General features: G+C 31.4%; 2 protein-coding genes across 2 annotated transcripts in view; both read left to right on the top strand.

Moving 5' to 3' along the window:
• Window positions 1-41: 41 nt before the first annotated feature.
• Window positions 42-2358, top strand: LOC138938416 (coilin). The gene is made up of 5 exons (XM_070305358.1): window positions 42-480; window positions 622-791; window positions 892-1547; window positions 1655-1760; window positions 1883-2358. The coding sequence occupies exons 1-5, from the start codon at window positions 227-229 to the stop codon at window positions 2035-2037; spliced, it is 1341 nt and encodes a 446-aa protein (XP_070161459.1). The 5' UTR covers window positions 42-226; the 3' UTR covers window positions 2038-2358.
• Window positions 2359-10764: 8406 nt separating this feature from the next.
• The window catches only part of LOC138934226 (somatostatin receptor type 2), a 53989-nt gene continuing 37749 nt past the window's right edge, over window positions 10765-27004 (top strand). Inside the window, exon 1 of the mRNA XM_070297731.1 lies at window positions 10765-11070. The gene's annotated coding sequence lies outside the window, so the exon portion shown is untranslated. The remainder of the gene's footprint in view (window positions 11071-27004) is intronic.

The raw sequence follows: 27004 nt of genomic DNA, 5'->3' as shown, positions 1-27004 counted from the left end.
TTGTTCTAGATGGCGACACCATTCAGAGATTGTGCCCTCTTGCTCACAGCTGATTCGGGATTGATTCGGATTTATTCGGGTTTCAAGTTTCAAGCAGTTTCAAGTATTCGAGCATGTGAACTGTCGAAACAAGGGCGAATGGATCGAGAATAACCAAGAGAGACTGACGATCGCATTGCCATTCACGTCGTTTACAACTAACACGTTCAAATCGACCCGTTTCACAATGATAAATGCAGGAATCACGATGAAGCATCCACATTTCCGATTAAAGATCGACTTGTCCAAGTTTTTCCACGATGCGCGCAAATTTTGCTGGATTTTTATTGACGGAACAAAGATCCAGCAGATTTTTCACATCCAACAACACATTAGTAAACTCTTCAGCATCACAGAACCATTCCATTTATTATTAAATGATACCGAATACTTGCCGCCAACAGAGGATGTGCGTATACTTAAGGAGAATGAAACGATACAGTTAGTATAGTTTAATTTGTCAACGTTTTTCGTGGCTTAAAATTTTGATTTATTGTTTTTTATTTATTTTGCAATTTTGCGGTAATTACTTGTCTTAATTGTTAATTATGTATTACTGAGTAGCAATCTCATGAATTGCAGAGTAGTTCCTGGATCAGGTATAAAAAATGAAGTTGATAAAGCAGAAACATACAATGGCTCTATGCTTGATAAACAGGTCCATACCACAAATATAAAAACAGGAATAAATACATCTGATGCACTAGTTGTATCTAATAATACCTTGAATGATACGCAACCAACCTCAATAAGTTAGTTTCATTTATATATTGTATCACATATAAATGCAAATAAAATAAAATGAGATCTTTATTTAGTAACATAATTATTGATTATTTGCATTTATTTTAGATAGTACTACAGGAAATATGACATTCTACAGTGTAATCAATGATACAGCGATTGATGATACAGAAGAAGATACAGATTCTAAAGTTACGGATAACAATATAACAGAGGATTGTAATCTGACAGATTCTGTTATATCTATTCCAAAGAGAAAGCGAGTACGAAAACGAAAACCAAAAAATCAATCAAAAACTCAACTTACATTATCCTCTAATATGAGTGAAAAAAACAAACCGAAAAAACCAAAAATTATAGATTCTTATATTATTCCATCTGGAAAGCATATACGGTTTGATAATACAGAGAAGGAAGAGAATGATATTGCGAAACAAATAGTACAAGAAATATCTAGAAACGAATCTTATATAAGCAAAAACTCATCTAGAGATTTAGGTAACCTTTTAGCATTGGGACAAAGCTCAACGCCACTTACATATGTACACAAGAAAGTAAAAAATGAAGTTAAGATGGAAAATGAATTAAATGATGGGATAAAAATAAAAACCTCAAATAAAATTGCAGAAAATAATATTAGCACAGAAAAAAATTTAAATAATAAAGAAAAAACACAATGTTATGAAAACTGGATGCATAGCGATCCAGAAATAATTCCAATTATGACTAGAAAACCGCAAGTTAAAGACATTATTGCCTTTAAGGTATATAATACGTGGATTATTGTAATTTATATATATAAATATATAATATACTATATCTTCTTTTTTAAATAACTATATCTTTTTTTTAATTTAACATTAAATTCCAGACTTTGAAGATAGGCGCTGATTATACACCTCAATTATCTAATTTTATTGTGACTGAAGTAGTAGATTTCTGTGCACACTCTGCAAATTATTATTTGAAAATAATCAGTAAGTAATATTATTTATATTTACGATTTTATTTGTTTAAAGTACATACATCATTGAATGATATAATAGATGATGTAATATAAAATTAGAGAATTTTATACAAATTGATATATTATTTACAGAAGGCAAAGAAGAAATTCAAGAGCCATGTGGAAAGTTTTCTCTTTCAGAAGACATGTCCGCTAGTCACTGTGACACAGATACGTTTTTACTTAAGTTATCACAGATACGAGAACCTCGTTTACTTGCCTCATTTTCTAAGCCTTCCATTTTATAAATATTTGTTTCTATGTTTTCATTTAATTTTACTTAAGACGCAATTTTAAGTATTTTATATTTAGCTCACTAATCTATGATTTTTTGTTTTTGTTGAACATTGAACTTGATTGCTACCCATTGCGATTTCTCAGCTACGTAATATTTTTTATTATACTATACTTATATATATAGAAGAGATACAATTTTTTATTTTATGATTAATATTAAAGTTATAATTTAAAATAATGTTTAGTTAAATTATATGTATGCTACTTTCACATGAAATGGAATTAGTATATATATATAAAAAGTCTTTATATATTTAAATTTAATAAAACATTAATTTCTTATTTATAATTTTTCATATACATCTCAGGAAGAAGAAAAAAATAATAAATAGATATTATCATATTAATATATGGATATAAATATAAAAGAAAATAAAATATAAATAATTATTATATAGATATCTTAAGATAATATTTATATAGATTATATAAATTCTGAATCATGCATTTTGCATTATATATAAAGAGCTTTTTAGCAAGAAACACATGAATACTATGTCATACGATTGACTATCAGATAAAAAAATTGTCGAAATTTTTAAAATTCTATATTTGTTAGATAATTGCAAATTATCCTACCATTATCGAGTCTCTGCAATAGTAAAGTTCTATATATTATATGAATTCAGACATTGTGGGACTTTCGATATTCATTAGATTGGCAAGAATGCCGCGATATACAGCATAACGCGCGCATGCGCATGATTCTGATTATCTTGCCGCGCTCGCACATCGAAGTAAAGTCACATCCGTAATGCGTCGCGTCTTTTCCGAAAGTACATCGCGGGTGCGAGGAAAATTATATCGTAAATGTTTTGAAAATATTCAATGAAATATTATAGTTTATCGCGTTAATTATTTCATATAAATAGTGTATTAGTAAATATTTTTGATATACTGTTATTTAAATGTACGACAATATCTCTTGGGAATTCGAAATGATAATTCTTAAACAGGAGTTAACTTCAAAGGAGCTGGTATAGCATGATGATATGGCGATTGGTGAGTGAATTTATTTTATATAATAATAATTTATTTTATTATACTTGTGTGTGCGATATATATGTTATTTGAAGAGTTTGAAGACAATATAGATTAAGAGTCATGTATGTGTAGCAAAGTTTTCAAGTGAATTTTTAACCGAGAAAAGGAAAAAACCGTAAATTTTAAAGAGGACCTAGCATTCTTTTTTGCAGCTTTTAACATAACATTTTTAAAAATAATATATTATAAAGAAATTATGGACACATGATCGGTTATATATATTTGGCATAATCCTGATAAGAGAGAGAGAGAGAAAATTATTATAGTTAGCTTAAACAAACAATAATTGAAGCAAATAAGGGCAGATTTTATTTTGAATTTTAATCGACGTTTAATCTCATGTTGCGAAATGAGTATGTGAGAGAGAAAACAAACAAAAAGTTGATTTTAGACAAAGAAGTTAATCTAACGAAATACTCTCCGCATAAGATGTCATATGGTCGTGCGGAAGTTGTAGTTCACAGTTGACATTCTTGCTGCGAAACACACAAAGCGTGGAGAAACCGAGTGTAAGTCATTATCCTCGTTGCAATATGTCTCCGCAATTGTTTATGCCGGTGCGAACAACATCTTGTTTTGGTTACTCGGTCGTGAATAATTCAAGAATTAGAGCGCGAATATGTAAATATATGCCTTCGAGGCTCGTTGGATTAGGTCTCGCTAGTGCAAAGAATTTTTATCCGCGAAATTCGAAAGTCTATTTTTTCATGATATTCATAGTCAAACAATCATCGTACTAAATATATAATATACGCCCGATACCATCGGGTTTTTCTTGTTTCGAAAGCAAATACTTTTTGTGCGCTATGTTTGACAAGATCGTTTGTTAGAATTAAAACTTGAACAAATATTTGAATACGATCTTATGTTACAATCAATTATTTCAATATTTATAAAGTGCTGAAAAATTATTCAAAATTCTCGACGGCAGTTAGTTCGTATTCAGACTAAAAGCGGATTATAAGCACTTTTCAGTTGAATTATTTGCACATTGTTTGACTGCTACATCATCCAATCGATGGATCCCAATCATTATGCATGTTGCAATTAATGACATTCATTCTGTCGATTGAACGTCAATTAGAGTTCTTTTCACATATTAATTATTTGCGTACTAGGAGTGGAGATGGGAAAATCTTGTTATACACGTATCTGCTTTCAGAGGGATTCTTTTATAGATATCAATGAAAAGTCACGTATTGTATAAAATATATTTAGTGAATTTAATTGCGTAGGATGAATATGATTTGTTGAAAATATGTGACAACACTAAATTTATATAATACATTTTATATATTTCAGCAATTTTCATGAAAATTAATTTCTAGAAAATAAGAACCGGGAATTGAAGAAACAAATTTTGAAAATAATTAAATTTAACAATAATTAAATTTAAAAACTTTAAAGAGAATAGAATATATATATATATATATATATATATATATATATACATAAATGAAAATCTTATCATGAAAAATACTCATTAGAATATTATTATTCGTCTCGCGTGATATTTGAAAAAGAACGTAATGATATATAAATAAATGATACATTACATATTAATTTTTGCGTACTCTAAACGCTTTTTTACATCAAAAATTAATAAATCTAATACATTTCAAGATTTATGAATTTGACATTGCATATAAAGCACACTTTTAGCCTTTTAAGATATAAAATTAACAATTAATTTATAAGTTAAAGTAAAGATTTGCTCTATAGAATATAATTTAATCTTAAAATTGGAAACATTTATCTTATATCGAATTAATTCTTTTTTTTATAGTGACTGTATCACAAAAATATTATGATCGTGCATAAAATTGCATGAAAAAAACTTTTAATTATATAGAGCAAATCTTTACTTTAACTCATATATTAATCATTAATTTTTATATTTTAAAAGATGTAATTAGTGTGCAGGTGGGCAATGTTAAATTTATGAATCTCAAAATGTATTAGATTTACAATGTTCTGTCATAGCTGATCCATACAATTTTTCTTTAAGCAACTGCTATATAAATCACAAGATATTTTCAGTATTTTCGCGAACAAGACATTACTATTTCAATATAAAAAGTGGCATAAAAATTGTGGGTTAAAAGAAATTAAATTCTTGATAAGTTCCGGTAGAAATTGATGAAAGCAACTTATAATAAATCATCGGTGCAATTATTCATTTTATAAGAACTTTTCGCTCAGACTTCACAGAATGTTTTTACGAGTTTTTTATTTATTTTTATTTTATTTTATTTTTTTTTTTTACGAAAAGCAAGCTACTTTATCTACATACAGTATTCAAATAACCTGCGATCTTTTATTCTGGGAAATCATTTTGTTTTTGCTACTGAGTTTTCATACTGCTATAATTTTTTTGCTAATTATCTTTCGTAAATAAATAATTTATGTAAATATTAATTTTGCGTGCGAATAAAATAAATTTAACATTTTATCCGAAATTTTAAAATTATGAATATCTCACGCATGCGTAACAATTACTAAATTTGCATACGGAAGAGCACTTCAACTAAATCGTAATAATAAGATATAATTTTTTTTTTAAATATAATTTTTATTTTACGATTACAAATTTGTGTTTTTGCAATATTTGAAAAAACTAAAAACATCGTATTTTTATGATATCACAATATTATACTATACAGCGTACGTCAATATAAGTTTAAATATGAATACGTAAACAGAAGCCTTCGAGATTTCAACGTATTTCTGAAGCTTTTATGAGATTCTCTTGTTTCCTTTTTCGCAACTTTCAGTGTCAAGAGTGATCGTTTCAAGTTTAGATCCTTTCAATAGAACGAATGCGCGTGTTGCAGATTTTCTTTCATCCATTTCTATTGTATTGTAACTTAAAATTTTTTTCCACGTATATATTACATATTTTCCATAAAAACAACATAAACTCGCGGATTTTAAACGAGCTCCTTTAACATGGTTGGAGCTACAATCAATGTTTAATCTAGTAGCGCTAAAACTCGATGTGCAATGTGCAATCACGCGCACCTTATTTATACAATCGCAGTTACCTTATTCTCACTGAATAAATCTCACGACGATCGGTAATTTCGGGGAGAACATCGAAACTTTGGAGAACTTGAAATCGTAATCTCTCAATTGTTATTCACGGTGATTATTCTTCCTTTCCTTGCAAGTTATAATCTTATTGCATAAATTTTCATACAAAGATATATTACTTATATATTACGTACGAAAGTTTAAGCAGTAATAATCCAGCATGCATAAATTTTAAGCAATTCGTGATTTAAAAGCAAGGGCAGAGCAAGATGGAGACGTTATAAAAATAAGACGTTATAGAAATGCCGAACAACAAACTGGACGACATAGAATGAACCATTCGCTGTAGCAAGTATTGATTTAAAAGCTATTGACAATCCCGAATATACTTGGGTATGCTATTTGTGACGTTCAACGAAACTTTTCTACCTTTCTAGGGTGAATGCGTACAATCCAATTTTTACCGTTGGAAGTTGCGAATATTTCGATACATAAATATGCGTAAAATTTATGTATGTAATTTATATATAATTTATGATCTAACTTATTCATATACAATTCTTTTCTTGAAAAATAATTGACATTACACAAATCTAACTGATGAAAGTTTATGGAAAATTAATATATATGGATATATCCTTGCATAATGAAATCTTCGGTATTTGAAAGATTTAATATAATATTCGATGTGTGTCTTGTTTCATTCTTAATAAAGCAAACTGAAAAAATATAAAAGAGAGAAATACAAAATCTCTTTCTCCTCTATAATAAAAATTAGCTCACACACATACACATACAATAAAGTCATATAGATCAGAATAATAAATGTGCAAATAAATTATAAAAATTCTACATATATATATATAATTAATCATATTTCATGGCATTAGCAATAGAAAATTTTCAAAGTTTTATTCTAATATTAATTGATAATTAAAAATATATTTATTACTCATTTATATACTTGCATATATATATATATATATGATACGTTTCGCTCCCACAACAAACTCGATTTTTTTTTTATTATCCCTACGGGGATCTGTAAAGTAAACTATTGTTCTGTTCTAATCGTAATACCATCGAATTTCGGAAATAAGAAGGAACTGTCCGAAGATGAACAGTAAATCACCGATCATTCGTTGAATTGCGGAGCTTATCCTTACTATTGAAGCCTTCGCGATTTATAGGACCGAGCAATCGAGCGAGCAAACTCGGTGTATCTTGTGTGTGTATCCGATAATAATTCATACCCTTTCGTGACCAGCAACATGAAGGATCTGTCGGGTGCGTGCACACTGAGATACGCGTGTATATTTACTCACGACAACATCTCAATCAATTTACGTGCCGACAATGGCGCGACCGTGTGTATGTATCAATATATATACGTCCGTAGAATAACGGATTTATGATGTATGGTGTGCAATAACATGACGAAGTGATGTTGCAGGAATAAGAACACCTCGTAATATGATTTTCTTCGCGAAAAGAAAACGACGCTGATGAAATCTGACAATCTCATGAAATATGACCAGTAGGGAAGAAAGGGGGGAAGAGGAAGAGTTTTATTTAGTTATCTCTAGAAACATTCGTTCGACACACATCAAACGTACATGGTGTATATTGATAAAGTTGTAACGATGTATATGATAATTTTTACATGCTCGACAAAGAATTAAAACATTATAAGCTATAATTAAGAAAATTATTAAACTTATTTGCAATTTATTATTATAAGTGGGACTTATTCAATGAATATAATACGAGGATCATTTCAATAATGCACAATGTGGCAACGCTGCAGATTGGATGAAATTTCTGGTGATCAGACGGTATTCTATATTTTGACGAACGATTTGCAGAAAAGAAAAATTTTGAACCGATGGGTCTTTCACTGCTTGACTGCTGCACAGAAATAGACTTGTTTGGACAATGCAACTTTGTTTCAAGCTTCACGCAAAGCACTGTGAATATCTGTTGAATTTTTGGCCACGAAAAGTTTCAATCTTGACGTGCGATCGTTGATCTTCACGCGTCACAGTATCTGAGGCGTTTGCAGAAGCCATTTTAAAGTGCAATGCATATTTTGTCGGTGACAAACTTCGTCTTCTTAATAATTTAGCAATTCCTAATCAGCAAATTTGAATTATCGAAGACTGCCAAGTTGGATTAAACATTAAACATTCGCTTCTTTGAAGACGTTGCAAGATACTAATTTAATAGTTTCGAAGCATTTCCATTAAACTAAATTGGTAAATTGGCCTTCCTAGTTTCCTGTTTACTTAGCATCAATTTACGCTGTTGAATGATATCTACATTGGCTTATCGTAATCGATTAAGCCTTTTAATTAATCTGGAATCGTGTTTGCATAAAAGATATTTTAACAAAAAGCAGCAAATTTTTTTTATATATAAATAGAATAGATTACTATTCCGGAAACATACATACATTCCCATAATAGAGTATTTTAAGTTTTATAATATAACGTTCTTCTCTTATAATAAAAGAGAAAGAGAGAGAAATGTATTCTTTTTTAAAAAAAATTTATAATATGCAAGTGTAGCTTTACTATTATACAGCATATATATAATCGGTATGAATTTTTTGATATAAAATCATTTCCATACACAGAAATAAAAATTATAATGTAACATGAGACCATAGTAGCAATATTATTCCATGAATTTTCAAATTCGATGCATTTCGACAAATTTTTAAAACACGTGCGAGTGATCCCATTGCACAAGCATTAGTTGCTGAAAGTTTAATCAATGGAAATGTGAACAACCCACGTATTTGTTCGTGCATTTTTATCAAAATTTCAGGGGAAGCATAACGGAGCAATATTCTCTACTAGCAATAGAGCTTCTCGAAACTTTTCCATTGCCGAAGCACTTGATTCGATTCACACACGCGTGCCATGTTCCGAAATATCACACTTTACACAAAATTCTGATGTGCATTGTAATATATTATACGCAACACCCGGGGCTTATATTTTATATCCGATGGTCTTTTCGAAGAGTATCGGCAATTTTCTTGATACAAATTATGATCTATATTTCTTCTTGTTTTTTCTTGTATATAAACAAAAAGAACCGATAAGTCACAAGTTGTCGAAAGATGAACCAAACTCGGGAAAAGACACGTTATTGAAATTCTGAAGTGATTGAGTGCCTACTTGAAACTTCATGGTTCAATTACCATATTTACAGAGAACACGAATTCGCGCGAAAGAAAAAATTCGTGAAAAATTTGATTCATTACGTTCATCTAAATGAAATTTTACAATGGAAATTAGCATATTTATATTATATGCCTTTTTCTAATCGAGCATTTATCTTTATCGATATCTCATCATACATATTAGCTTTATATCGTAATATATATTTTTATATTGATATATTTATTATATAACAGATAGAGTATATAGAATAAATCACTTTGTTATTTATATAAGTAGGAAAAATGACTGATTCCAATTTCTGAGTTGTGCTATTCCGCGACAATTGTTGTTAGGAAACGAAATAAAAGCGAAGTAACAGTACATCGTGGTGAAATTTCATTCTTTCTTTGTGTGTGTGTGTATTTTTATGTGGAGCAATGTAGACTGGAACTGAAGAGTGGCGAGAAGAGCCTCTCCTATAAAACCCAAAATGTACTTCATGGTATAGTGCCAAGCGAAATAGAGCGACTAGGTTGATAGTGCTTGCGACAGGATGCCTGACCCTTGGGCAAATTGTCACATCTGTGAGAAAATTCGTAAATAAAAAATTGTTACGTTAAGCACAAGATGAAAAGGATAAAAGATAAATCTCGATAAAAATAACGACTTTTGGATTATGTTATTTAATTAATTTGTTTTTTATATGATCAGTTTTATCAATGTCGTATGCTGTATGGATTTTAATTAACTTTGCAAAATTAAACTACGCTTAACTAAACATTGTACGTCGAAGTGTGATTCATAAAAATATTCTAATTTATTTTCTAATTGCTTTTCTATTTATATATATATGTAATTCATCTCAGTACAATTAATTATATTTCATTTGCATGCCAATGAGCGACACGATGGCATTCAATATACTTCATTGTAGCAATCTACTCTTTCTCAATGAAACTTGTATTGCGTAATTCAAGCTTAATGTAATATAACAAAACGAGAGATTTTCAAAAATAGTTTGATATATTTTAATTTTTACATCTCGAATACGAACGTTTCGTGAATCGGAAAGATACGTACGATCATAAAAAGGACAGCTTAGATTCAACAATTTTTTATCAAAAGAATTCTCCGACAAGTTCTCGCTTGCCCGATCGCGATAATGATGCGAGATGGAATAGGAATCTGTCACGGGGAGACTACAACGTGGAAGAAACCTGCGTTTAATCGGACTCGAGAGCCGTGAGAGAGAAGAGACACGCATGCGCATCCCCTTTACATTTCCCCCTTACCCCCATGAACTACCGGTCGCTAGTAGCGTCGACGTCGACGTCGACGTCGTCATTGTCGTAGTGGTCGTCGTACTCGTCGCCGGCGTCGCGACGCCAAAGTAGTCACGGCCGTGTGTGCCGCCTCTCATCCTCGGAGCAGTGCGTGTTCGCCTCGCGAAGACGCGTTTTCTTCTCGCTGATCCTGGAGAACTCGCGCTTTATTTTCACCACGCACACGATCACGTTGCTCGTGTATGTTACCTTGCGATTCGCGCACGTGACACTATCGCATTCCTCGCGCGACTTTCTTTTCATTCTCTCTCGCGGACATCCGTATGCTAATTCACGATGCGCTTCTCGTTGCTCTCCGAGCGTTGTTCAAAGAGGAACGTGTCCGACCGAACGCATGAAGGAAGTTATCGAATACCGCATGACAGGCTTGTCACGCACGACAGGACGCTGTGAGGTAAAGGGGTAAACGAACGTGTGGTCTGCATGCGAGAGGAAGCGTGTCTCGCGTGTGCATGCGAATTTAAAATTCAAATTTTCTCGACCAAAACCGCGATCTCCCGCCGCACGATGCATCACTGAATATCAAAACAGGGATACTTTGTTAATTTCCGAGCATTTTTCCGCTTAAATCAATGTCACTCATCATTTGCTATTTTTACGTTGGAAAATGCCAGTGCACGCATTGTGGAGCGGCAGGAAAATATGAAAAGATATACATATGTATACCTTATTTATATATTCGCATATTGAAATATGTATGTTTTGAGAGTATATAGGGAGCAGTTTGTTTTAAAAAAATGTATTGGGTTTTAGAAAATAATATAGACATCCGAAAAAATTTTTGAGTTCTATTCAATTCTGATCAAATATCTAATGGCAAAAGAATGTAGTTGAAGCAAAATAACATTACCCTCTCAATAATTATTTCCACAATCTAGAATCATATTAAATTAAAATTCTTTCCCAAATTAAATATTAGCACACTAAAGTATTCAAAAAGAAAAAATTCTATTGTTTTATGTTTTTGATATATACTTATAAAATCTTTTAGTTGTAAACAATAAATTTGATTTTTACTTATTTTAAAATTTGAAAAAAATTGCGTTTGCATATAATTATTTTAAAAAGTCGGAAAATAAATAATAATATTGAAATATATATATTACTACGTATATATATATACACTATTACTACATATATATGTATATTATACTTTGGAGATATTATAAATATCTAATCGTATAAATCTAATATTTTCAGTATTCTTCTACTGGTTCTCCTACATAAAAATTAAATTTTATTTTCTACTGTACCTTTAGATTTTAGTTACTTGCATATTTTATATTTTTATTATATATTGAATATTTATATAATATAAAGCATATATGTATATATATATATATATATATTACATAGTTGTGATTATCTATATAAACAAATAAAACATTTAATGTTGCAAAATTATATAAAATTAGTACAGATTGATTGGTATAAAATTTAATTTGCAATTTAAATTGCATAAAAAGAAGTTTTAAATTAATGTTAACAATAGTTATTACTTATAATAGTTAATATTTAAAGTTAAAAATGTAATAAAGATAAAAAAAACATAAGTTTAAAAATGAGTAAAAGTTTAAAATTATATATTTAATATTTTTATATATAAATCAATTTTTATATAAAATTCTTCTTTTATGTATTTTTATAATTTTATTATAATTCGTACATACATAAATATTTCTGTAAGTATAGGAAGTATAAATATAGAAAGAAAATTTCTTTCATTAACAATTAAAACTTTCTCGGAAATAATTATAGTCTAAAACATTCAGAGAGATAAAACAAACATTGAATGTACGAAATCTTTATAAAACATATGTGTAAAGGCGTATTTATAGCTTTCTATCTTTAATCATAGAAACACATCTAATAATAAGCAGTATGGGGAGAGAGTTTGATTTTTTTTTTTCCTTTTAAACGATGCTTCTCTACCGAGAAAGCGATTGTAAGAATCTGGAAAAAAAGGATTTTCGATTTTTATTTCCTTAATAACAAGTAAGACTTTCGATGTTCTTCGACAATTTCGTGTTCCGGACTTGAGACATGAAGTTCTATAAAGAATCGTAATTTGGATTTTACGAAGAGATAACAATATCTGTATTTTTACATTACATTTTTAGTCTAATTTAGGTGAAATGTAACCACATTTTTTTTCATTTATTTCACGCACTTTATATATAGAAAATAATTATCCCCCCCCCCCCCCTATATATACAATATATAGGGTAAGTAGATAAAGAATGTATATCTCTAATAATAAGTAACATTTATAAATGATATTTCGTGTGCATTAATCTGACATAGCTTCTGCTATGAAAGGTTCCTGCTAGAAAAAAGTAGTCTTATAGTTTTTTCTTGCTTATCTCGGTTTATTTTATTATCACACATAGTACATTATACGATATATACATATATAATGCTTCATCATTGTGTCTTTCTTTTCTTTTTTTGCTTCTCATTTTCTGCATCATTTCTTATTGTGGCGTGCAACCGCGCATACAACCCAGCATGATTTTTTTTTTTTTATTGCTCCCCTTCAGAAGAGAAATATCTCATTGTTTCCCCGAAATGTTTAACTACATATTTATTGCATAACTTAATGCATTACGGCATATTTATCAAAGAAAATTAATTATTCAATGGATATTTTCCTAAATGTTATTGTTATTAATATGACTAAAATATTTAAATGAGGTTGTCGTTTTGCGTAAAAACTGGTTTATAAAACTGATGTCTTCAATAATATACAATTGCAAAACAATGGATAAATCAATTATCCTAGCTGGTAAAATAACTATAAAAATAAATGAAATAAAAATATAATATTAATTATTGCTATCGCAGTATAATAGATCAAAAATGCACTACATAGCATTTGAGTATAAATGCAGTTATGCATTGTGTTTGAGAGCACTTTGGCTTTCAACGCAGCTTTATGTTTAATGCGAACAATTGAAGATCTTCTTTTTATAAGATCTCTTGATATCATTTTGAGAGAAACAAACAGAAAACAGTAACATGTTTATGATAAAATAGAAATGCGCAGATGAAATTAAAATCCAAAGTAGCACCATACCGTACTTTTTTTACGACCCTTCATAATAGTTGCATTCAAAACGCGAATGCCCAGATCATATTTTACGCAAGTACTTCTGAAAGGATGCACTAATTATAATACTCCTGTGCGTACAAGAAAAAGCGAATTGGAATTATAAAGACAGTCATTTTACAGCTTCGACATGTACGACTTGAACATACATCAAGTTATACTACTTATATGTCAAGCTCGTACTTTAGAATGCATTGCGCAAAAAGGACACGAAGAAAATTATATGCAGGTTGCATAACTTTAAATTTCCTGAATATTTAGACATGTTAATTCAACTTTTCATCTAAAATTATTCCAGTAATTGTCATTACGATTATGAAATAATTAGAAATGATATCAAGAACTCTTAAAAATATACTTATAAACAAATTTAAATCTCATTTAAATAAAACGATGTTACTGTTTCTTAATAAACGTACATAAAAAAAAAGGGAAGAAAAATTATCTTGCTATTCAAAAATAAAAAATAAAAAATTTGAAATTTTTTTGTTGGAAAAATAAAATATAAAGACGAAATTCCCGCAGATTGAAAATCATTCAAAAGGATATCGCGTTATCAGCATCAGAGTCGATGTTATAAAACCAGATCCTTAATCTTCCGCAAATCCGTCAATCTCTTTTTTTTTTTACGCATCATGCCTTAATGCGCGACGCGCATTAAGATTGGGAGAAAGCCGAGCAGCAGCGGGACCCGATATAACCACACATCGTCTCGTTTGAATATGCTTAAGTAAATATGCATCAAGTTGTCTCGCGTGTCACGATTCATGATCGATCGATGTGGCTCGCGTCAGACCGTAACGTCGCAATTATCGTCATAAATCTTGTCTGGCGCATACATTAGGGAAGTTAAGGTGCGAACTCGCACGAATTTACGTTTCTATAATTAGCGTAGTCGTCTAGAGTTCATTTCGGTCTCCTTGACAGATTGGCCTTCTCGTTTTTGAACGATGGACGTCGTTTCTTATTTCTATCTGCGCGTATTTCCACGTCTCGACGTCTCTAAGGAATATAATCTGCGAATGTTTCCCGTCATTATGTCCGATTTAATTTTGCTATCGCACCTTTATTGAGGCTTTCATCATATAAACCGACTTTATAACGTTTTTTCGCAGTGTCATCGTTCAGCTTCGTGAAATACGATGTCTTCGATCGTGTACGTGGTCTCAAGTAAATCTTCTTTTTTCCGCGCTCAAGTTACAGGGATATATAGAAAGTTCTTAATATATAGGAGATGTATTTCAAATGCTAAATATAAAATTGCCATGTCAATCGATCGATATATAATATCCTTCGAACGCGGTTTAAATTTAAAACAGCTAATGATATAAGATGCGAAGCACAATTCTGTCTTGTTGCTAAGATATATAACGGCATTATATATTCGATTAATATAAAAAAACACTGTGATCCGGCATATACCCTTGAGTTTATTAAAAGTTTATAGCCGCTAATTGTAAATGGCTTGAACCTTACGAATGGCCTTTGTCTCAGCTTTAGCGACGATATTTTCATTTTATGGAAATGTACGTACATATTTCGCTGATTAAATCGCTTTCTCGTGATATTGCGTATGAATCTTCCCCTACCTCGTCGATATCTGTCCAACTTTGATTTTATACTTTTTTCTAAATAAGTAGAATACTTGTGACAAGTGCTCGCCATAGACATACGGGGACATACATCTCTTACGATAGTCTCTCAATGATATAAACATGATAAAATTTGTAGGATGCTTCTCACCTCGTCGAATCTCGTTGCTTGCGATGGAAAATTTACTTTCGCGCTTTTATAGTATTTTTATTATAAATTTGTCCCCCGCATGCGCGCGTTTGTTACGTATGCGAATACTTGTACAGAATTTTTGTTCGTAAAACGAGGGATTGTTTGCCAGGAAACGAAAAGAGAACGGTTTGTACGTGACTGAAATTACTTCTGGATATTCGTTGTTACACATCGCTTTTCTCGCATTGTCTTCGTCCTCGAGTGTCGCTTATAACGTACGATATTGCAAAAGGATATTCGTTTCGCGCGTATCTCGCGCCATTCACAACTTTTCTCGGTTACTTTCATTTACACTGCAGGCAACATTTCATCGAACAAGCACAAATTTCACGCTGATGAATGATATATATGAACATGACACGAGCAAAAATTTCGCATTGAGATGAATAATATTGATGTCAAAGGGCAAGAATCCCGATACGTTCTGTGGTCGGTTTCTTATGCTATTTCTGCGATATCATATCCCCCCTTGTTCGACAGATTGATTTTCTCGCTTATCGCAATTCGTTTTATATGTCTGCTCTCTCATATCAATACGGGAAAATGCGTCACGTAGCCAATTTCTTCCTTTATCGAGCTTCTTCGCGATTACCTATCTTTTGTCGAGCATTTCAATCTTCTCGTGCAACAATATATAAAACACGTCCTTTTATTTCATTTTTCCTACAATTAGTAAAGCACGTATATTTATTTTCATACATATTTATTTTTATAAATCATTATAATTTATTAATTTAAATTTTTATTAACTTTTTATTAATTTAAGTTTTATAACTTGTTGAACATGCAAACGATGTATAAATAATTATTAATACACTAAGAGATTGACTATTTCAGCAAATCTATTAAATAAACACAAACGTAAACTAAATATCTTTAAATTAAATAATACAAATATAAAATAATTAATTACATTATTATAATGTAAAATAAGATTTTTAACTTATGTACTTGCGCATCTCTATCGTCAAAAAGAACCAATATTCGTGCAATTAACGTTCGATTAATTAGCGTTTTATATTATATTTGAAAAAGAAAGAAAGATAATAAATAGAATATCAAGAATATTTTTCTCATATATTATTTTCCATTATCGGCTGCACGTGCGTTTACGATTGATTAAAAATGAACTTCTTGATTTGTAAAGCGATTTATTAGTCTTTTAATCTTGATGAATCCCCAACAACTCAAGATCCGCTTAAAAGGGGGAACGAAATCCTTGGACAAAGCAGTCATAAGCCCTTTGCTTTAATAGCAAAACATGAAGATATGAGGTCTTAGAATGCGGATACGAAATAATTACGGAAGGAATTATATTATATTAAATATGTATTTCGGATTGAACGCGGAATTAAAAACCAAAATTAAAGTAGTCAGAGATACGCATATAATCCTTTCGGTGAGGTCGTCTATAGGGACCGTAAACGTAATTAATCTACGTATTGTTTTAATTTTACAATAGCGTGCAATGCGTATAGCTATATTTGAGCAAGAAATAAATGCATGCAATATGCATGTGCGCTAATACTTACATCTTTTTAAATATTTACATGTATATATATATATTAGAAACGCAGCTTGTATTTTTCTTTTATTTTACTATCATGGCGCATATGTGTGTGTTAATTCTTGCTGAAACATCCGACATAATTCCTCTTTCTATACCAGTATTTATTTATTATAACATTAGTGTGCGTTATATTACACGCACATTTATCATATTTATCACGCGAAGACCCTATCATCAGCTTTATTCAATGCTTTTATCGATTGGCGTCAGGTCGAACGGTCATAAACACAATTAATTATATCCGATCTAATCTATCCGTGTAGTGGTAAAGTCGGCTGTCGGAATTCGCTAGCAATTTAGCTGGATAGATGACCATCGTTATTTATCAAACATCGAGTAAATTCACGATTGAGAAACTTGGAGCAATCTCAATTCTGACGTTTGAATTTTGAAACTCATGGTGATTTCCGATTCCGATACGTTTATCTTTCAGTTTGCTCGTCGAGTTTTCGTTTGCGTTCTGTATTCATGTGCTTTGGAGTTTTGCGTCGTTATCGTTTACCTCGGTTGAGCCTGACCTGAATCGTATTCTATGTCTACCATGATTCGGGAAAGGCGAGAGTTTGAAAATAAAAAGGAAAGACATAACGACGAGTTTCGTGCGCGTTTCGCGCAGATTTCGCGTTATGTAAATACTGGGCTTGAATATGACATACCAATTTACTTGGGTTATCGATTCATTGTTATCTCCGCGCATATAGATCGGGTTATATCCCGGTGAAATTAATCGCGTTATCTCCAGCGATCGTAGATCGTCAGATGGTAGACAAATTCGGCTCAATTATTACCATTCTCCTCGAACTATCTCCCGTGACGCAGAAACTTCGTAGACCTTGACGAGAGAGAGAGAGAGAAAAGGAGTGAAAGGGGGAGGAGAAAGGGAAGAAAGAGAGAGAGAGAGAGAGAGAGAGGAACAACCAAATCCTAAGTTAGGGACAGCTCGTACACTGTTAGTTGTTGCTGTATCGCACAGTGTAGTTCAGATTAGGATTCCGGTATATTTGCTTTGTCTCTGATGCTAGAAAGTCAATTAAATATAATTGAGAAGACAGACAGAAAATAAACAGATGGGTGGATGTTGACAGAATTTATTATAAATTGCATGACGCACAAGAATAATTGCGAATAAACATGGTATGCTATGCAAATATATTGAAGATCTCGCAATATTCGATTGCAATATGTACAAATGCATCAACAGATTAATTAAAGTGCATATCTTTAATATTTAATGACGTAATGATAACGTAATGCTTTTTAGCAGATATATATATATATATATATATATATATATATATATATATATATACATAAAAGCAAAATGGATATATGTTTATATTCATTGATTTATAATAAAATATTAAATTGATAAATTTGTATATAAAAATAAGAGATAAATTAAAATAACCGGTAAAATCGTATCATGACAAATTAATATAAAAGTAATAAAGAGTAAAATTAATGGAAATTTCTTGCAATACTTATTGTTAGCAAACTACTTATATCATACAAATTTCGAATATCAAGATTGAGAGTATCGAGTGATGGAAAGATAATAATTAAAATGTAAAAAATTATCATAATTTTTCCCTCCCCTTTAAAATTTTTTTAAAGACAGATGACTCTCTCTTTATAATTTGAGATAAGAAAATTACGTAGCAACTGTTTTTATATAAAAATTATTCACTTCAATACACTTAGCAACGAATATAATTTCACTTTATCGAAATTTTCTATTGCGCAGATTACCGCTCAAGTATATATTTTTCTTGCCGATAAAAATAGCAGTTTTAAAATCACATACCTATCCTCTTTTTTCTTCCCCATCTTTATAGAATCGAGCAAAGAATGTCGTTCCTGTACAAAAGCACTCATTGAAATCGCGCGAACGAGGATGGAAAAGATCCGATCGTCGGGCGATAAGGGAACCGGGAAAATGTGGAGTTGGTACGGCAATCAGGTACCAGGGAGAAAATACGATCGAGCGATGAAAGGATGGATCCGCCCTTGTGTGGCGCGGTTTAAGTCTTCGAGTTGCTGCCGCACCCTCGTCGGTCTGACATGCGCCATGACCCGCGTATAGGTATATCCGTAGGTACGCGCGTTCCGACACTTCTCCGCTGTACGACCGACTTTCCGTCACAAACCGAGCACGCTCGTGAATACGCACCTTGGATGCATTCTCTTTCTCTCTCTTTCCTTCGCGCCGGCGTTACCCCGCTCGTACACCGCGTGCATAGGGTCATATTCATCGCGCGAATGACATTTCCGTCGAGAATAATCGTTGTTGTCTCTCCGAAAGAATTGATTCCATTGACATCGGCACGTGCATAGTTTCCGAATGCAGAGATGCGAGATACACAACACACATGTATCGCAGTGCAGCGACTCGTTCGCACAAATTCGTCCGGACTTGCAAACGGAATGGCAATGGAAATCTCGATGCGCGGTATCGCTGCCAGTGCTGCTTCTGCACCACTTGTTACGCTTTTTCGAGCGCGGGCGAATAAAATATAGGTCGAGTCTTAATTTATACAGTTACTTTTGCACTTGAAATTAAAACCATTATTATGAAAAAAATGGTTTGTCATGTATTACATATTACTATATATATTATTATATTATTATAATTTTCGTGGCAATAGAGAGAGGAATTATTACTGCCTAATTTGTCATGTTGTATATTTTATATTTATACAAAGAAAGGAATAATATTTTTTCTAATAATATTTTATCTGTTTGCAAAAATCACATTTATGTAGCTGATTCTGTTTTATCATTTTAATACCAGTCATGCATAAGGATTTTTTGATATTCAATTATTTTTAAATATTTTTTTAGATATTTGAAAAAATTGTGTTTTTATCATAGATTTATAATTAATAAAAAGAACGAGAGACCAAACTCTATAAGATATTCTCTCTCTTTCTCTCTCTCTATTAATAATAAAAAGTTGTATAATTGAGATACTGAGAATGGAGAGAATCACAGAAAATTTAAAAAATTTAATAAAATGCAATAAAATTATGTATAAAATGAGCTTCAAGCTTTAACGCTTCTTTCTTGCAAAAGAATATCATTTTTATTGATTTGTCATTTTATTCACAAGTAGCACAGTTATATTAAAATTTTCTGCAAAATATGAACTAATCACATGCATAAATCTTTTTTAATGCAATATATAAATAGGCGAGATTCATAATCTCAAGATTTATTTCAATTATGTTTAGTGCGAGATAGTAATCCTGCATGCATATTGCCAGCTTTTTTTAGAAACTTACAAAAGTTTTATTCTCGCACGATGTCGGTGATATGCTTGAGAAACGATGCCATCTGCGAATATTAGACCGTTGAACCTTTCTCAGAACAAATCGATGGCACCTCTCTTTGATCGTGATATCCTTTGTCGAACCATGATTATTACTCATATCGCCGAATCGCAATTTGAATGCAATAAAATTTTTATATCCGTATATTTCGTTGCTTCTATCGACGAGGTTACGCTGAATTCTGCGACGTAAATTAAAATAGATATTGCAAGATTGGAAATATATATTTGGTATAATATCAAATGCCTGTATCTCTCATATACAGGGTGACCGCGAACGTTTCAGCCAGACTTTGAGATCTTGTAGGAAATTTAATTCTGAACAAAAAATTTCCTATAAACATGGCTGGAAAAATGCTTTAGTTTATAATTAGACAATTAATTTACTAACAACTAATTTAGTTCGCATTGTCAACATTGTCAACTTATCAGATATTACGAGAAAACTACTGGGCAATTTTCTCCAGATACATTTGCCTCAGTTTCCATAACACGTAGATGAAGGATTTGAAGCTTTAAAGCCTCGAGCCTTTTCTCTCCATCGTGACATGGAACTACGGCAGGATATGAGATTTGCTTGTATAAGGCCGTTTACATATCGTGATGTTAAAATTACCATATTTCGGTGGCGGATTGACAATATACAAGTGATACACTTTGTTCGACGGGCGTTTGCGATGATTTAATAGCAGTACATTTTTTTAAACATAGAGAAAGAAAACATATAAAAATTTTTCTTAGATTTAAACGTGATATAACATTTAAAATCAATAACATATTATTTAGTGAATTATTTAATGAATATTTATTTTTAACAATAAATAAGTATTTCTTTCTTTTTGAAAACTTTAAATATCTTCTGCAGATTTGCCGATTTTAGTAATTTATTTGCCAAGAATTTTTTAATTTTCTTTGAAATACACCTATTCTCTCGTTTAAATTGTAAGTACTCTATAAATGTTGCGTATTGTTGTGCGGACAGTTTTTGTTGACGTCAATATCATGTCAATCTAACTTTTAATCGTATATCAATCGATTGAGCGATAAAGAAAAGAAAGTGATAAAGAAAGTGCTCTTAAACTATTTTGTAACATTATCGATCGACGCGGTAACTTTATGTATTTTATATACTTTTTCATAAACTCGTACATCCCTCTATGCGTTGCATCATTCGTTATGAGAGGTAAACGCAGTGAGCTTTATCGAATAGTCGTTCCATGCTATTTCGGAAATATTTTCCGAGACGTATAGGATCGTTAGGATGAAAAGCCGCTATCGCGATGAACGAGAGCGAAGGGGGTGAGCTGGAAAAGCTAGAAAGTGGCTCTCGAGAATTGACATTTGCCAAACATTATTGTCAAACGGAGAACCCGATCGATGAAGAATTAATTTTGAATAGGATTCGATATATAACGTTTTCATTCTCCGTAGGAGAGAGTGACGTGTCTTTTCCTTATCCTGGAATACGATATAGTTTTTCATTCTTTATTGTATCTGCCACTCTTTGTGTTCTCGGTATATATATAAGCGTTATGCGATGTCATATACTGCGAAAGATATATTGGAGAAACGAGATGAAAGATGCAAGATACGTTCGAACGGTAAGATATTGTTTTGATACTTTTCAATTGTTGGATTATGAGAAGCCACGTGGCATTCCACGTTTAATCTCCACCCTTCGATCAAGAAGTGCCCCTCGTTTGAATCGATTCCTATACCCGATTGCTTCTTTCCTCTTTTATGATGTCGAGAAAGTTTCCAGAGCACAATTCGGTCATGCCACTGTATATAGTCGGGGCTTAAAATAAAAGGGTGCCATTTTCAAGTTCTACGCGCTTGTGTTATATTCCGACAATTCTCTTCTATTAAATAGATCTTTTGTGACACAATTAATGTGAATTCTAGTATACAGGATTTCTTTCGCGAATATAACTGATACTCATAATAAGAGCACTCGTCTTGCTTACCTAGATACAATTGACGGTAATTATTTAATACAGCATCTGAGAGACCTTTTGCGCGCTTTCATCTTGCTTTACTTGATTAAAGATTTCTTGACGCAAGACTGAGCCAGAAGAGACTGCGATTAATTGTGTTATATTTACACTTTGTGATAACAAAAAAATTTTCTAGTCTAAGAATTATCGCTATTTATCCGTTGGTATAATTACTGATATATTGCAATGCAATATTAAATGATTGAGTTGTATTTTATAATAATTTGTCTTATTTTAAATAAGATCACGATATTCTTGCACCAATTTTAAATTAAAGCTATCGTAGAATCTAATATCGGTAAATAATTATATTAAAATTCTGCGATATTATATTTTTTCTCTTCTGCGTTTGTAAAACTGATGGAATGTACAATTTAAAAAATGCTGTATATTTCAAATTTTATTTGTATTGTATATAAATTTAATATATACGAATTTGTGAAAATGTGCTTTATTTTATGAATTATGAAAAAGATTGTATACGTGATGTGTTAATTTGTTTATCCCGCGCATTTTTCTCTCTTCTGTCGCGAGCTTTTAAAGAGGGCGGTAAAGCATGGTATATAAAAGTAATTAAAAGATATTTGAACATACTATGTATATAGTTTACATAATAGTAAAAATTCTCGTTATTATTATATATTATTCTCGTTATTATACATTATTCTCGTTATTACATTATTCTCTAGCGAGAAAAAAGCCAACATGCAAGAGAGCAGGAAGCGTGTAAAATGCATAAAAAATTGTATAGAAAAATTATAAAGTTATAATTATACAACATTCTTTGCATTGCAATTCAAAGCGCGCATATTTTACCAGGAATTTAGAATTATATTACGGTTTTAAATAGAAACGTAATTTAGCTATATAATATTTTGCGCGATATTATTCAATTTAAATTACTAAATTCATAATTGTAATTAATTTATCGTGTTATATATTTATTTCTGGATAATGTCAATTGCGGAAGGAAAAACAATTTTTATCGTGCTTTAAGATATTCTATACAAACTATATATCTAACTAGTTATTGTCATACCACAATTTAATGGCGAAATATTTTCACGAGCGAACTTAGGAAATTCGAGCGGCAAAAGTCTTGAAAGAGTACGGGTCAAATAGCGCCGACTCGTCTACGTTTCACTATACGGAATGCAAAGAAAGGAAATGGCGGTCTGGAAAATGAGGATAAAAGCCAGCACGGAAGCGTAGACGCGTAACCAGCCAGGAGTGATTCAACCTGGACGAAAAAAAAAAAAAAAAAATATTTCGCCAGTTTCCGCTTGCCCTCGCTGAACACAGCTATACTCACTACTACGCATCTCCGGATAATTCCCACGGCTACTATGGTCGAAAAACTATCTAACAAAAAGGCATTCTCTCGTCGGCTTTTACTTGTTATTCCACCTCGTATTGCGACATTATCTTTTTCGCAAAGAGCAATTACGTTCAACTTTTTTGTATAATATATATTGTAGTACAATTTCTCTCTATTCTCTCTTATAGAAGTTGTTAGATTTTTTGAACTTTATGAAATTCCAGAAGATTGCAGAAAATTATAATTTACATATTATCTAAAAATAATTTTGAATACTTAAAAATATTTTAGATATATATTTACAAAATATGAATTTCTCGATGTTTTGATACAGTTTTCTGCTTTAAATTTAAACTTGTCACATATTTTTTCATCTAATCTCCAGCCACACATAGTTAAAATTTCCATTCAGAACAATCAGACATTTTATCGATATATATGCCGTGAAAGAGATAGACGAAACAGATGCTCTGAAAATTATTCACGTGTCATGTGTAATCGAGATTGGTATACCAACTTTTCGCCGTTTGCACGCTTCCACTGATGATACAACTTTGGTGGCGCGTTACTACATCTTCTTTCTTCCCTCAGAAAAGTTTTGTCCACCCTATATCCTTGTCGGAGTAATATAAGCCAGTTACCGCGTAGATTACTCACACAGGTATGATAAGATGTGTTGTGTGTGCGTACGCAATATCATATCACCAGCTCTTCTTCCTCTTTTCTTAGGGGTTGATACAAAATCGATGGCAAAAAAAGCAACTATTCATGAACAATTAAGCTTTGATCCCCGCTTTGAATGATTAATGATTCTTTGCTCATTAATACGTATGTATAGATAAATATTCCTTGTAAAGCCCGTAGATTTATATATTCGCAATAATTGTAAGAGATAATAAAAATTTGATATTATAGTTTCAAGAGTTGCAAAGTGGACATTTCTCATTATCTCTAAAGGAATGAAGAGGGACATATTCTCTATATGCCTTTAGGTGTGATATAGCATGATATGATAAATTTACTTTGCTTTTGCACAAGTCTGTTCCTTATCGAAGCTTTATATTGATAGAAATACCATACGTAACATATGATAATAATGGTAATGAAGAAAACAGATAGATATTTATAGTTGTTTCTTTATTTAAAAAATTTTTCTACATAGTTCTTTTTGTGTCATCAGTTACTATAAAATATAAGATTTATGGTTGCGAGAAACAAAACCAAAGTGTCCTATTTTGCAGACGAAGACTTATCGTAAAACGAGCTGCCGAAATAAATTGTATTTTAACGTGGAAAACTGAAACAAGGGCACTTTATAAAATAATAAAACTATTTACGCGTGTGTTTATGCATATAAACGCGTAATTTATGTCGTGTATATCATAAGAATCAAAGATAAAAGATAAAAGCATAGCGTAGCATAAGTGTCATCGGAGAAAGAAAGAAAGAGAACGCGTCACATCACAGAGCAATGTTCTGTAAAAAATTAAATTATTTTTAATCTTAACAATATTCAAATTTTATGTATCTCATGCTCATTCTTTTATGTCAAAATATTTTTATTTACTTTTATTTTTCTTTCGCGCATTTTAGCGATAAATTGCTAATTGAACAATATCATTACACGGTCTTGGTAATTCTGTAAAAGGGTGGAGCAACAAGATGGAGTTAATATTTCACGCTTGGCTCGTTGTCAAGACCCGCGCCGTGCGATTTCATTTGCCAGGTCGCGTTCTTTGGCAACAGTCCTTTTCATCGGCGCGGAGCATTGACTTCTTGTCACTTCTAAACGGAAAGATCGATACTCGCGATGGGTTACGAGAAAGCCGATACGCTTATGCCCTCCTCTTTAAGTTGGTCGAAACATATCGCGGCAAGTACAACATATATTTTCGAGTTTCTTTACAATCATTACGGACAATTCAATTCTCTCATTAAGGAATTTCATAAATTACTTTATACATGACCGCGTCAAGAAGATTAACTGCTGTTACTGGTCCGCCAAAAATTCGAAGCAGGAGTATTTGCGTGAATCCAACTTGCTCGCTTGATTAAATGTAGCTAGAGTTCGTGACATTTATGAAAGTTGCTAATCATCCGCCACGGTACGTACAATAATGCCAGAATTCGTTAACACGAATGTTGTTACAGCTTTATGTTTATGATAGATATGTATAGCGATGCATTTTCGTCTCAAAATTGCAAAAGTTAATAAATTAAATCTCACGCATGCTGTGTAATTCAATATTATATATTATTAACGTGTGAAAAGCAAGGAATTGTGTAAAAGTTAACATTGTTTCGAACAGGCAATATAAACGAATTATAATAGCGATATTATTAAATTTAAGAAATATTCGAGATGTTTGAAAATGAAAATTATTTTGCAATTATGACATGCACTATATTTACTGTCAACATTTGTTATTTTTCTCAATTAGCATAATGATATATAATTGTATTACAATATCTTATACATTTAGTTAATTATTTTGCTTAATTTTAGTTTAATTATTTTCCGTAACAAATGGAAAGTTTCTCGAAATTTAGCGTTAATACTGAGATAATGTGATAGAAGCTATCTCCGTATAGCAGGGGGCTTTAAGCTTCTAATACCTAATTTTCCAAGTGGTTGAACGTTACGCGTACGTGAACCTTTTGATGCCATTATAATCTAAGACTGATTATAAAGTTTCACAATATAATAACAAAGATTATCTCATCAATGATATAAGCATTTCAACAATAGCAGCCTATAACATGTGATCTTATGCGGTAGCTTTTAGCAGAATTATCTTTAAGCGTCATATATAATCAAGTAGAGTATATCCACTTTATATCCTTGATTAGAGAGAGTATTTTTACATGTTTTATTCTTTTCTCTCTTTAAGTACAAAATCTTTTTTTTTTTCAACACGGTACTTTTATGACATGATGTCTGTTTAATATGCGAGATAACTATGAAAAATGTGATAACTGTCGTCGCCAATCGATGATCGATCGAGGAAGTTTGATGTATCGAGACAATTTGCCATAGAGATATTTTTCACCATGTCGTAAGAGGTTTCAGTGGAAATGGCGCTCGTAAATTCTCTTTCGAGCGTTAAATTGCGATTCTTTAAAGCATTTGTCCGTCACAAATAAAATCCATACCTCAATTTCTAAGATCTTATTCTATTCTGACTTTAATCCATTCTTTGACTTCAAGATTAAAATTCGTT

The sequence above is a fragment of the Polyergus mexicanus genome, unplaced genomic scaffold (assembly GCF_030449975.1).
Source record: "Polyergus mexicanus isolate NDT 795.1 unplaced genomic scaffold, iyPolMexi1.0 SCAF_1, whole genome shotgun sequence".
Taxonomy (NCBI): domain Eukaryota; kingdom Metazoa; phylum Arthropoda; class Insecta; order Hymenoptera; family Formicidae; genus Polyergus; species Polyergus mexicanus.
This window is presented reverse-complemented; position numbering and strand designations above follow the sequence as displayed.

Bases quoted from the DNA above. Each gene is read 5' to 3' on its own strand.
- LOC138938416 (XM_070305358.1), top strand. From the start codon at position 227: ATGATAAATGCAGGAATCACGATGAAGCATCCACATTTCCGATTAAAG. The intron at 481-621 runs GTTAGTATAGTT...CATGAATTGCAG, and splicing joins AAGGAGAATGAAACGATACA to AGTAGTTCCTGGATCAGGTA. The intron at 792-891 runs GTTAGTTTCATT...CATTTATTTTAG, and splicing joins TACGCAACCAACCTCAATAA to ATAGTACTACAGGAAATATG.